This window comes from Dermacentor silvarum, chromosome 4 (assembly GCF_013339745.2).
Source record: "Dermacentor silvarum isolate Dsil-2018 chromosome 4, BIME_Dsil_1.4, whole genome shotgun sequence".
Lineage (NCBI taxonomy): Eukaryota > Metazoa > Arthropoda > Arachnida > Ixodida > Ixodidae > Dermacentor > Dermacentor silvarum.
Window position 1 is genome coordinate 41,505,612 of NC_051157.2, and position 13,814 is coordinate 41,519,425.

A 13,814-nucleotide genomic window follows, 5' to 3' on the forward strand; every position below is an offset into this window, starting at 1 on the left:
AGAAAAAAAAACATGTTCAATAGTCTTCAATTTCCCGCAGAAGGCTGGGGCCAAGGTCCAAGAATTCTGGCTTCCGCAAGCGGTGGTTGTCGATCTGGTCGAACGTGGTGCTGAGTACTTTTATTCGCGCATTAAAACGACGACAATGGCACAGAAGGTGCTAACTGAAACACTCAAATGAAAAACGTGCTTTCAAGAAAAGACAAGAATATTACCAAAAAAAGGCGGAATAATACACCATTACTAATTTTCCTCATGCAAGCCAGCGCTTTGAGACCCATGGCGCGCTATAGCCGCGTCGCATAGTAACAATTTACGTACTTATAAAAATTGAGTGCGCGCATCTTCTAAATGACAATGAAGGGAGATGTTACGAGAAGAGTTCGCCGCCGAAATTCGCTGCGCGCCTCTCATCGTACTGTGGCGCGTTTTTGCAAGGTCAAGCACGTCGTGTCTTGTGATTCAACAGCTATTAATGCTGAATAAAACTTGCGCTTGCGCTGCACTGCCCACCATCGTGGCCGAGGGACGCGTTTGTCACTGATATCTACAGCGCCTTTCTCATCGTAGTGCGCCATTCTGCCTTGATGGCCCATGAAAGCTTCGCTTTCACCGATTCCCACAATGCGTGGTGATCTGATAATTTTTTTTTTCATTATCGGTGTCGATTGATTGGTGGCTTCTTCCTGGCATATTGAACTCTCTGCTTAACAAGCGAAGGTACTCTTCATGATGGTCAATCAACGCACCATCACCAGCTTGCCAAACAAGCGTGCGAAGTGGAATCCGACGATGTGGTCAGATGTGGTCAAATACGACGATGTGGTCAGCATATAGAAGCAGCGGCCGCACGCGCGCACTTAACACACGCATGCACGCACAACACACGCCAGGACACAACAGTTGTGTATGCCTCATATATTGTGAGCCATTCTGGTGGCGCAGCCTTCAGGAGGACGAACCTGCCCTGGTTCTGGGTGCGGGAGGGCGGCCCCGGGTCAGCCTGAGCCCGCGGCTGGCGTCCATCGCTGCCGAAGCGAGGCAGCTGCGCGCCCTGGGCTGTCGGCTGCCTCCGGGACCTTTGCGCCAGCTCGAGGAAACTGCGGCCCGCCTCGGCCACCGGGCTCGGCACCTGCAGCAGGTGATTAGGCACGACCACACTGTGGTCATGCCCATAGCGCCGAAGAGTTTGAGCGTCGTTGAATCATGACCGCTAGGGAGCGACTTGATTCAGACTTAATCTATACGTTATACTGTATGTATCGCGGCGAAGGAGCATGCATTGGGTTGCGACCTGATTATATTTTGGGGCCAAGTTCGCGAAAGTTTTCAAAGCGAGGACTTTTAAATATGCGAGGTAACAGTGGCAGTAGTAGTAGTAGCGGTGCTTAAATTGTTGACGTAACCGCATTTCTGTGTCACTACTGATATAATTACTGTCTGCTTGATCCCTGCATGCATTTCGAGCTGCACTTCGTGCATTGGGAATGAAGAGGTCTCTTGCGCGGAGTTACTGAACGCTCAGTGGCGTGGCGGTTCTTTTGAACGCGAAACACCAAGGCGTTGAATCAAGTTCGAAACCCGGGGAGTTCGGAATACTCCGTCTTTCGCCGTCCCGTGCCACGGCTACTAGATCTCGAGCTTTTTTTGAAGAGCGGTCTCGCTTTTGCGCCCGTTAACCTACGCAGCATACATTGAACCCGATGCTCCGTGCTTGCGCCCAGGTTGCGTCATTCTACAGCACCGTAGCTGACCAGATGATTCCGAGCCAACGGCCGCTCATGCTGGGGCTCGCCGAAGAGTTGACCGCCGCTCTGAGACAGCGGGTACCCTGGGGAGACGTTGTAGCGCTGGATGCCTTTGTTGGACGATTGCGCGCCCTGGCCGCTCGGCTGGCCGGCCGCAACCGTCACCTGCGTGCCGTGCATCTGGCTCTGTGCCGGAAGGTACCCTCTCTTTGCTGCACCCTTGGGAAAAGCGCAGTGCTTGCTTTGTAGATTCTACCCTTCTTATAGTGACCATGTTCATCGCGCCCTGCTTACTTTTGTCCACAGACTTGCTTGCCGTTTGTGGCAGATCGTTTTCTTTGCGAGTGATGAAACTACAGACTTTCTTTCTTCGTTTCTTTTTAAAAATTATTTCGTATTTAGTGCGACCTGCGGTGATTTCTTTCTGTTCCTACTGTCGTACTCTAATCTTTGTCGTTGCTTTACTTTAGTGGAGAGAGCGGTAGCGCGAAGCAAAATAACAACTGGATGGCGAGACAAACAAGGACGAGCGCTCTCTCCAGTAATCGTGACATATACCAACTAGCTCAAATCGCTACCCATTTAAGTTTTACTTTAGTCTTTCGGAACTGTCATCTCGTTCTTTCTTCCCTCTTTGCTGCCCTTCTTCCTAACTTCAATTTATATGTTTTATGTTTGCATTTCCTCCTTCCTGAAGAGTAGGCAGGTGCTATACCCCTTTGGGTGTAAATTGCCAGCCTGATTCTTCCCTTATGTTCCTCTCTGTTTATGATATATACGTTTTCAAAACGAATAATATCAATAATAGTAATTCCGCTTTCTCGTGAAGGGCCCGTCAGCATTACGTTAATTTCTGCCCAACATCGTTGCTGTCCAACACACTCTACTGAATCTCACAAAACCCATTTTCGTTTGTGCTTGAGATCTGCCCACGCCCAGAAAATATTATTTAGAGCGGCCAAGCACACCGATCAGGAAAAAAAACGATATACTGATGGCTTCATGTATAATAGGTCCATGGGTGCGAATTAAGTAAGCGGGCCGTGATGGCTTTCCAAAATGTCGCCTTTTATGCGGCTCAAGTGTGTCTAAATGCTCAGCGCGGTTGAATGACCGTGTAATTCTCGATGGACAACCTATGTGCCTTTCAAATTGTGACTCGCATAACATCATTGAAAACAACAACCGGTGGTTCCCCACCTGTGGCGTCCTTTTACATTTCACACCTTCCACGTGAGGCCACGCAAGTTATCATTAGAGGAACGCCCTTTGGAAATACTTAAAGGAAAGCATATATGGCATCACGCATTTTCTTTTTGAGCAGCCAGCATCGTGCCACCACAAGGACATGTTGCGCAGGTTATGTCCTTGTTCGACCTCGACCTTGTGTGCCGGCAACAGAACTGGAAGGATGTGCTCAATGACATCAGAGCTACCATGGCCCAGCAGCAGGTGGGTGGCTCCGACGCCTCTTTACAGTGTGAGGACATTTTGGTAGCATTAGAGGAGACAAAATGAGAAGACACGAACGAGATACAAAGAAGACTGGTAAGCGAACAAAAAAAAATTAATTAAAAAATCTTGCAGGATCCTTTGAAAACGGTCAACGGAATATCACCAGAAATATTGCGTATTCAGTAATAATAGATCTTGTTTTAAGGAGCAAACACTCGGAAAGATGCGGTAACGTTCATACATTTATCTGTCAAATTCTCTCTGGGAATCTTCGATCTTCGTCCATATTCGAACTATTAAGGACGTGACTGCAAGATTTGCTAACAGCGCTTAAACTTAAATGAACGTGTTTCTCTGATGGCAGCTATGACCACTACTGTGACTGCATATGAAGGTTGCGCTCGGTGTTTGCATTTCGGGTGGGGTAGGTGTGGGGAAAATGGAGGGGGAGTGCACACGCAGGCAACATTTTCGAAGTACATATTCGTAGTTAGTCATTCGCCGCATAGTACACTTTCTTCTTGGTTATCATGTCTCACTTCATATCGGTTCAAGTTGCTATTCTGTGAAAGCCATAATTACGGCCACCTACACGCGCTTGTTTTGCAGAAGTGCTGCAGCGAAGTAGTCGAACAGGGAGAATGGTCATAGACAACCTCTGTACAGGTTGCCGCAGCGGCGGTTTTTGAAACGATCTCCGTACACGAGTTCGGTGTCTATTCGCAGGAAAGCCCCGAGCAAGTGCGCCCTTGGCGAGCCCACTGGGACCGGCAGCTGTACAAGGCCCTCGAGTGCCAGTACTTGCGCGGCCTTGAGACGCTGTTGCAGTACCTGCCCGAAACGCGCATCGAACTCACCTGCAGGTACGCAACGTCGCGCACATACGCTATGTTGCGTGCGCGATGTAACACTACACCAGATGCGAGTTAATTGGTCAGAAATCAGCATTAAGTCTTCAAGTGCTTGTGTTCACGAAGCAGTGATCGTATACGCCACGTCGTTTCGTGAGAATAGGCACCGGCGAACTATGATACTGAATACGTACTGTTAACGACGGTGGCCGGACGATTACAAGCAGCACAAAACTTCCCTTACGAAAGAGCGCTTCCCCGTTAGCCAGTGCTTGAGTGCGCCTCACTCGTTATAGCGCTCAGCTCGAGAACAAAATAAGCACTACAGCGACGGCCGATCGCGCGTGGCACTTACACAGGAAATCTGTTGTGAATACGCGCCTCATTTTTTGCGTGGTAGCGAAACCCTGTCGGTGAAAAAATACACATTGCTTTATTTTTGCTAGATCGCATGCAGTCAGCATTGTTTATGTCAATTTGCAACGAGCGTTGTCGAAGTCCACTGACGTCTCCACTAGCGTTTCGCGAATGTGAAGATCCAGATTGCGGGATGTATGCAGCATGATCCTCTTGATTCCCAAGCCTGTCACTCATGGTAATGATCGTCGGGATAACAAGGCAACGAGCGAGACATAACGAGAAAATAGACATAGCACCGACCAACCGCAGCCGGCACTTTGCTATGAAAATAAACATTTTAACACATTTTTCAAGCGAAGCTTGTATTGCCTCACAAATGTCGGTGGCGGTGTCACGCTTAAAACCCGATCGAAAACCTGTGGAAAACTTGCGTCTCGTTCACTTGGTATATACCAAAATTGGCATGGAATGGTTTGTATGACTAACATGACCGATAGGTGATAATATCAATAACATAACATGCTCGTCAGTTACGTCGTGATTAACGATAATAAAGTTACGTGTGGCGCATACCCACATCGGATATGCGGGTATGAGCCAGGGACAAGAAAGAAAGAAAGAAAGGAAGGAAGGAAGGAAGGAAGGAAGGAAGGAAGGAAGGAAGGAAGAAGGAATCCGACCAATTAGGGTCGTTTAGTGTCTCGCGAGGAGGGAAAGGGGGTTGGCGCGCGCTCTGCCGGGCTTTCCTCGCCTCAGATCAGTTTCGGCGTCCGGATGGGAAGGCCTCGCATGGTGCGTTCTGCCGAGGAGCAGGCTGCGTTTGAGCAACGGTGCCGCGAATTCGCTCGGGAAAGGGCTCGTTCGTCGACGTGCCGACTCTAGCGTGAGGGCTTCCGAAGCCCAGGCGAAACGTCAGCGAAGAGCCGCCGACTCTGAGTTTAGGGCAAACGAAGCGGAACGCCTGCGACAGCGTTGTCTTGCCACAAGCTTCGCTTACCCACGTTTTCTCGACAGGGGAAGGGCTGGTGATTTCTTTAGGATGTATAAAGAGTGCTTGGTCCCCTTCCCTGATTAACACTCTCACATTTAAGATGCAAGATCGAATCGTTGGTGGGTACCAATGCAGTTTTCTAGTTTGCCGACTTCTTGTGGCAAGTAAAAGTGGCCACAGCTGCGACAGATGAAACGAAAAGTGCAATAATTAAAATTTGATAGCTATCGCTGTAAAATTTTCGAGTCACATATTTCTGTGATCCCCAGGTGGTCCAAATTATTGCACAGTTTTCAACTACGCCTTTTTTATCGCACGTGTAGGTACAGTGCTCTGTCGTGGGCTGTAAATTTCTTGTATAGACCCAACTCATGAGACAAGCCAGTACATGTAAGGGTCTAACATTTATACAGTGTATATGGGAAGTGTTTGTGAATACTGGCCCGTTTCGGGAATACTTTGCGCACAACGTCACGCTGGAATAAATATTTTGCCACATGGCTCATCGAACGACACCAATGCAGGAGCGGGCAGCTGTGCTTCCGTCCACCGCTGGAGGAAGTGCGCTCACGCTACTACCAGCAGGTCAAGCGATTCCTGGCCCTGCCACTGCACTTTCGTGGCGTCAGTGACGACCTTGCCGTGGACCAGAGCCTCGTGTTCTCGGTCATCGTCGACCGGAACGCGCACCAGTTCGTAGACCTGTACAGACGCACGCAGCGGCTCTTCGCCTCCGTCCAGGCCTCCGCCGGTCGTTTCCAGGTAGCCGACACGCCTACACAATGGGGAAAGCAGGTGTTCTTTATGCAGACGTATATTTGGCACTGCCTTCTTGTCGTTATGCACTTCGTTTCCTTCTTTCACTTCATCAAGCCACGTCACTTTTGCCCCAAATAAGGAAAAGACCTGTAACTGTACCTTGCTCATCTTGCATTTCCTGACTCTAACGATCAGAAGAAACTAAGGAAGCCGCCAGCGGCCGCTCATTCGCACAAGATGAGACGAGGATCGAATACTTCTTGCAGGAATGGGTGGCCCTGAGCTCACTGGACCTGCAGACTTTCGCTGAGGGGCTGTCCCCGGAGGAATGGAAGAACAGCTTTCGTACCGTCAAGGCCAAGTGCCAGGAGTTCGGAAAAGCGTTCCCGTGAGTGCTCGCCGGCAACCTACATGTACATGCGATCTAATCGGCAGAGCCGGAGAGATGCCGTAATATGCTGAAGTGAATGAGAGAGAGAGAAATGAGAGACGGAACGCAAACAAATTGACTAGCGTAACTGTCCGGTTGGCTACTCTGAACTGGCGTGCGGGGAGGAGAAAACTTGCGAAAAGAATGTATCCGCACAAGTACGGGGAAGGCAAATGACAACGACTATACACTTTCATACAGTTCCAACTAGTTCGTTTAGAGCTACTCTGGCTGACGTCGGCTGGAACCGGGGCCCGATATTGCTGTTTTCCGTGAGGGAACGGTTGTCAGGCTTAGCGAGCGTGGCGTATAGCATTTTTCTTCGTGCAGTGAAACGAGGACAATCGCAACGGCGCGCAATCGTCTCACTGCACCCGCAAACGGCACAATAGGGACTTTCGACACTTTCGATAAGAAAGTAGTAGGCATTTGTGAACGCTACTCCGAGCCATATACGACACATTACAGTTACAGTTACATGGTAAAACTACAGCACATGTGTGCAGTGCTTCAGTTCACCGTCACTACGCAACAAACTCAAGAATAGTGATCGGACGTCATTTCTTCAAGCGTAATAATGAAAAGAAATAACAGCATAAAAGATTAGGTGAATGCCTGGAGTCATAGAGCCTGGATGTATTGATAATGCCGATAGCCATTCATTCACTAAAAACTTCAAATTAACACAATTAAGCGTTGCCCACTAGGGTATCTCAGTGGCTATGGCGTTCGCTCGCTGAGCACGAGGTTGCGAGTTCGAATCATGGCTGCGGCGGCCGAATTTCAATGGGGCCGGATTGAAAAAACACGTTAAAGAACAAAAGAACAGACTGGTGGGCTAGCCGGTACTACATAACTAGAGGTAAAGCACGAAAGAACAGGCAGGACGACAGAAGGAGACGAAGACACAGCGCTTCTTTAAAGTTACGTTAAAAAAGCCCACGTGTTCAGAATCAACCCGGATTCACTGTGTATAGTGCTCTCACAGCCACAGTGTCGCTATATGGTGAGAAATTGGTCAAATTGGGACAGAAGATGACCATTTTATTTTTCAAGATAACAATCCTCTGGGCATCAACGGGGTGGGTTTCGTATAACTTCATTCTCAGCATCAGAAATACGCGGAACTGGCTTTCGTTAGGTCAGAAGCCGAATTTTCGCTGGATCACTTTCAGGTGCTCTTGCGCGTTAGCGTAACTCAACGTACAACGCTTCGAATCAAGGAATCGACGTGGATCCTGCAAGTGAGCTAACTCTGTGATATTAAAATAACGTTCATGGCAGGTGTGCCATTCATTTAATAACATCCACTTCCGTTGGCACAGCCAAGCAGAATGCACTGAAAGTGACGTCTCTTAATGTGACCGACCTTATCAGATAAGGAACGAAGGCAGAACTCTAAAAACGGAAAATATACTGTAAACGTAGGGTTCGTGTCATATAAAGATGGCTCGGTTTTCTGACGCCGTAAGTATAGTCGACGACGCAATGGCGGCGGCGGCTGCTGTGCAGGGACGAGGAACGCTTCGAGTGCCTGGTGGTGAGCTACGCGCCCGTGCGGTCGCACGTGGACTTCGCTCTCTCCGAGCTCGAGTCGGGACTGGTGCGTGAACTGCGCGCCTCGGTCGCACGCGACGCGGCCGCCGTGCGCTCTTACCTGGAGACGTCCCTGGAAGCGCTTGCCGGAAGCGCCCAGACGGCCGAGGAACTGGCGCAGCTGGGCGCGGCTTTCGGCCGCACCGTGTCCGGCCGCGACCAGGCGGCGACCACGCACGCCGCCGCTCGCGACAAGCAGCAGTTGTTGGCCCGCTGGTCCCGCCGCCCGCCACCCGCCGACATGGACGGACTTCAGCAGTTGTGGGACACCCTGGACGGGAGATTGCACCAGCACAGGGACGTCGTCGCGCATCAGGTATAGGGTATAGAGCCGTTACAGGTCCAGCGTCCACGTGTGGGCATGATGAGAGATGACGGTCGAGGCCAGTTTGGCGAACGTGCTTACTAAAAGTTCTTTTTATGCCAGCACGTCAGGAACCCTTTCGTGAGGCGTCATTACGAGTTGCGTGAAAGTTTTGTAGAAGAGAAAGCATGTTAGGAAAACTGTGACTTACTGCTGTATCCGACATGACACGGCAACGAAGACTCAATAAATGGGGACATTGCAAGTCAAGGTACGTCGTACGGGTAGACAGGCCGCACGTCAATGTGTACAAAGATTTAAATACAATGCAGGACTTTCTGAAGCTTTTGGGACATTCGGATGCTAACTGTACTAAACAGTGGCTTCACTAAGAATGGTGTCTTGATTGTGACAATATTCACTTTTTGACCGTCACGTATGTGGCTGAAGGGCTCGGCCTGACAGTCCCAGCATGGGAGCGGCCCGCTGTCAAACTAGGGTTGACGTTCAGGACCCAATAATGTTCCTCATACCATACCATACCGTCACGTAATCGACAAAAAAAATAGGAATGTGACTGGGCGTGAGAACGGAACACATTTCAGCCCGAGTCAAACCCGAGTGGCCCGAGTACACTCTTGTCAGGTGGGAGAATTAAGTTTGGAGCAACGCACAGGGCATGATAGGGCAGTGACAGAAGTGGTTCATTGTCCGTTTACTATGCGATTGCGCGTTGTAACGACTTGTCATTGGTCTCTATATACCTATACACGCGGTGGCTCTGACCTCTGCAGATGGAAGTGCTGAAGGCGAATGCGTCGGCCCGCTTGGAGAACTTCGAGCAGCTGCGGGAGCGCTTCCTCGCCCGCTGGGAACAGGCCCGTCCCCGGCTGGGCGACGAGGCGGCCAACCTTCTGGGCGAGCTGCGGGCCGAGATGGATGCGCTGCTGGACACGCGCCGTCGGCTGGCGTGAGTGCCTCGCTCGCCGGACCGGTGGACGCCACCGTCTATAGGGCCGGGGCGCACGCACCATTACATTCGAGATTATAGCCTCGGCGTTACCGGATATATAGGCCCGTATTCACATAACTTCTTACGCTAGAAATGTTCGTAAGAGCAGATGCCAGCTAATCGTGATGTTGCACGTATATGTTTAGCGAAGGCTGCATGCAGGCCAATGGCAAGAAGCACTTACGAATAAACAGTTTTGTGAATTCTATTCTAGATAATTTGCTCCAGGAAATATATCTTACGCTCGTCAAAGGAACACGCAATTTTGGGCCATAAGACGCAAAACCTTCTGCATCGGTTCAAGCGATACGCCTTCTACGTTATCGTAACTGCCGACCAGTCTGCGTGGTGGTGTTGAGAATAAAAAGGAATAAAAAAAATTGCTGTATACCTAACTGCTTCAGTGCCCTTGTTCCCAGCACCTGCACACACATCACATTAAGTGCAGGTAAAGAGTCCTTATTAACTGAGTGAACAGTATTAAACTTACCTAGCAGTACTATATACTACGTGAAAAACTGTATTTTCCCTTATCATTTCCTCTATTACGACTGTTAACTTTCTACAAATAAGGGCCCTCCAGTTGCTGCAACACAATTGTCATCCTCATTTTTTTTTTCATAGTTTCTTCACTATAACGTATAGGAACAGCGAATGGTGTTTGTTGCCGAGGTGCGACGTTGTCTGCAGCGGCTTTCGCAAGGCTGCGATGTGGACGGCACGATAGAAAACACAATATAGCACGTGTATGCAGGTCAGAAGCGGAGCAGCTGGGCCTGTCAGCACCCGGCGATCTGGCGACGGCAGAGCAGGAACTTCAGGACGCCGAGGCGGCCTGGGCACTACGCGAACAGTTCCGAAAGGAGCTGCAGGAACTCAGCCAACAGCAGTGGATCCTCATGAGGCACGTCGGCAGAACAGCTATGGGGCAGGAATCTAGATTACTGGAACCTAAAGCAAACGTTCTAACAGCTAAGCACTGAAACACTAAGAGCTTTTGTCACACAAGCATGGCGCACTGCGTCCTCCTACCATGAAAAAAAAAAGCAATTTAGGTACTCGACTATCATCGGCATGATCGACGACGACACGCACCGAAGCGCCAGGGAATGAGTTTCAGATCCACGCCTTCTCATTGAGAAAGCATGCTCGTTGGAATGTGTGCTTCGTAAAGCTCGGAAATTTTTTTTTCTCACTCATCAGGGTCTTGTTGAGCATAAGTAACTCGACTGTCATATCAGAGTTCTGGCATATCACAAACAGTTAAGCTATTGGAAGATGGTCGACTCTGTTCTTTAAAGCAGTAACCTGTCTGCAGGGGGCAGCTTCATCAGTTGGAGAGCTTCTTAGCAGAGTGGGCTCAACGGGCTAAGGATCCTGCAACACCACCGGCCGTTGCAGCATCGCTCTACAAGGAAATCGACGCACACAAGGTGGCCGCCTCTCTCCTTGTTTATGACCCCACTTATGACTTGCGCGAATCAGCAGTAACTTTGTTAGTCATAATATTCACATGCAATCACTAATTGTGTAAGGCTGCGAGATGGATGCGAAGTTCAGTAGGTGCTCATAGTTGTGTAATAATGTAATAGCCTCACTACACTGTGTCGTATATTTCACTGCTACGTCTGGATCGATGTCATACTTGGAATTTTAATGGTGACGTTTGATTCATGTGTGTTCAGCTGCTTTGCTAAGCTGACGAACTATAGCAGTCATTTTCTATTTCACTACGACGTCTATGGTAGCACCGCACCGAACAAGCCTTTACAAGAACGTCCCGATTTTCTTTCTTTCTTTTCTCTTTCTTCCTTCCTTTCTTTTTCTTTCTTTCTTTCTTTTGCGAACAGTGGTTACCAAATGCAAACGGTGCTTCCGCTTATGAGTGGCCGAGCTTGCGTCAACATCACGCAACCATGTAATAAATAAAACAGGCAACAACAAGCAATCATATCTAAAGTCATCACTTCCGGTGCGTGACGAAGTATAAACTCACGTTTGATAATGAAGCAATTCTACAGCGTCATTTCAAAATTTTGCACACAAGCATGAGAACCCACATACTTTCCCAGCTTTAATTTATTCATGCATTTCACTTATGCATTCGCAAACGTAACATTCAATGGTGAGATACTTTTTCCCACGTCCTTTGTTATGAGGTCAAGACACTGATAAAGTGCTGCCTAGGGCAAAGCGCGATTATAATCTCTCTCTCCCCCCCCCCCCCCCCCCCTATTTTCGCCGCAGGACCCGCTGATCCGGCACAGGGCACTGATATTTACAAAACAGCGACTGGAAGTCGCTTCCAAACTGCATGCATATTTTGTGGCCTGTCTCAGGCGATGACAATGTTCTCATGGGGTGTCTCCTCAACCACATAAGCTAGTTCGTCTATAGAGACATCCCAGAAAATTAACTCATTTGATTCAAATATATACAGACTCTTCATTCGAAACAAGTCACTTCGCGCTCTGCATACACATTCTTCGTGCTATAAGGAGTGGCGCTGTTTACTGCACTTACTGCCAGCTGCCATCCAAATTGTACTTTTTGGAGCTAGCAGTAGCCACGGCAGCTACGGGTGCTAACAAGGCACTGAATAACTGTTGCATGCGTTGAAACAAAGCCAGCGATTTTCTATCGATGCCTTTTTGATGTCATTCCTTTCGTGGTTCTTGCGCTTCGACACAGCGGCGGTCCTGCCACGTTATTTAATGTGATCATCGGGCCCTAAACGGGGGATGATAAGAGTGGCATAGAATCGAGCGCAAGGCATTGGTACATCATACCGGCGCAGGTCAACGAAAGTGAATTAAGCCGACTTCCATCGACTTCAATACGCAGGCAGCGATGGCCGTGCTGCCGCTGTGCCGCGGGGATGCCTTCTCAGCACAACACTGGGCCGAGCTGTTCCAGTTGGCTGAGGCGACTGGCCGGCCACTGGAAGAACTGCGCCTATCGCACTTGCTCGCCATCGCGCCCAAGCTGGCCGCCAAGAAAGCGCAGCTCCAGGTACGGTGCCCCTTCAGTGACAGCGTTTACTTTGCACCAACGCCATTGGCATAGCATACATGCCTACTCCTGAATCTGCCCGTTTGCCGCTGCGCAGGACTTGAACAGCAGAGCCCGCTCGGAGGCGAACATAAGAGCCATCCTGAGCGAGCTTGACGTGTGGGGAAGCACGGCACGGTTTTCCCTGGTGGACCACACCGATTCCGCGGGCAACCATGTGATGATCGTGCAAGAGTGGGCGCAAGTGCTGGGAAAGGTGCGCTGTCTCGCCTTCTTAGTCTGCTCAGTGTGCCAAACCGTTAGCGTACTACCAGCAGGCGCGAAACGACACATTTTACTTTTTATTACACCGTTTCAATGTTTTTTGTTTCCTGTGGCATAAATGAAATGTCTTATTTTTTGCTCACAGCTGAGCGGATCCAGTTTAAGAAGCCAGTTTATCGCTTAAGGGCGAAAACCATGTTCTGGAGAAGGGGCTTCTTTTCGCGCTGTGCCTACCATCACTGCCACCATCAATTATCGGGATAATGATTATAATGATATCATCACGACAGTTACAATCGTAATCCTCATCATCCTATCATAACACATATGCTGATACAGTATGCCAATCTACTATCGTAAAGTGGAGACGGTCTGGCTAGCTAAACATCACGTTTTATGACCGCAGTCTCCATGTTGAACTGAAAGCATCACAAACCGACAGATGGAACAGTGACATGCGGTGTTTAGTATGGTATGTCAAGAATCGGTTATTTGAGGACGATCCCTAGCTACGAGCGCTCTTAAAAGTTATTGCACGTGCGGATGCGACCGCACACAGGTCGGCGAGCTGCAGCTTCTGGTGCACTCCCTGGCCGAAGCGTGCCGTGGTGGGGGATCCAGCGCCGGCCTGGCGGACGGTGCTGCCCTGTGGGAGGAGCGGCTGGCGCGCCTGGAGCCCGCGCTGCGTGGCCTTCAGCGCGTGCAGCAGCAGTGGCTGCAGCTGGAGCCGCTCCTGGGTCCTCCACGCTCCCTGCTGCCCGACCAGGCGTCCCGATTCGAGGCCGCCAGCCGGCAGTTGAGGTATACTTGACAACAAGCCATCGCTGCACAACACTGTACGCGCGGATTCCCGAGACTCATTGAAGACATCAGGTGCATTTGAGCAGTTATATTACTAAGTGTACTTACCTAAGGCTTCGGGACTTGGTATCGTTATAATGTACCATGCGTGAACGCTGTGCTTAAACAATCTTTAACATTTCAAGAACGCTTTTCCGGCAAAGAAGTTTAGGATGTCGACAAGCTTACGAT

General features: G+C 49.7%; 1 protein-coding gene across 1 annotated transcript in view; it reads left to right on the plus strand.

Annotated features, from left to right (window-relative positions):
- LOC119448571 (cytoplasmic dynein 2 heavy chain 1-like) overlaps positions 1-13,814 on the plus strand; it is a 76,008-nt gene that overhangs the window by 2,528 nt on the left and 59,666 nt on the right. Inside the window, 13 exon segments of the mRNA XM_049666413.1 lie at positions 946-1,141; positions 1,725-1,946; positions 3,108-3,200; positions 3,930-4,066; positions 5,930-6,167; positions 6,431-6,552; positions 8,107-8,506; positions 9,289-9,464; positions 10,261-10,482; positions 10,825-10,939; positions 12,351-12,518; positions 12,616-12,774; positions 13,342-13,583. Coding sequence (XP_049522370.1) covers positions 946-1,141; positions 1,725-1,946; positions 3,108-3,200; positions 3,930-4,066; positions 5,930-6,167; positions 6,431-6,552; positions 8,107-8,506; positions 9,289-9,464; positions 10,261-10,482; positions 10,825-10,939; positions 12,351-12,518; positions 12,616-12,774; positions 13,342-13,583 — 2,490 coding nt within the window.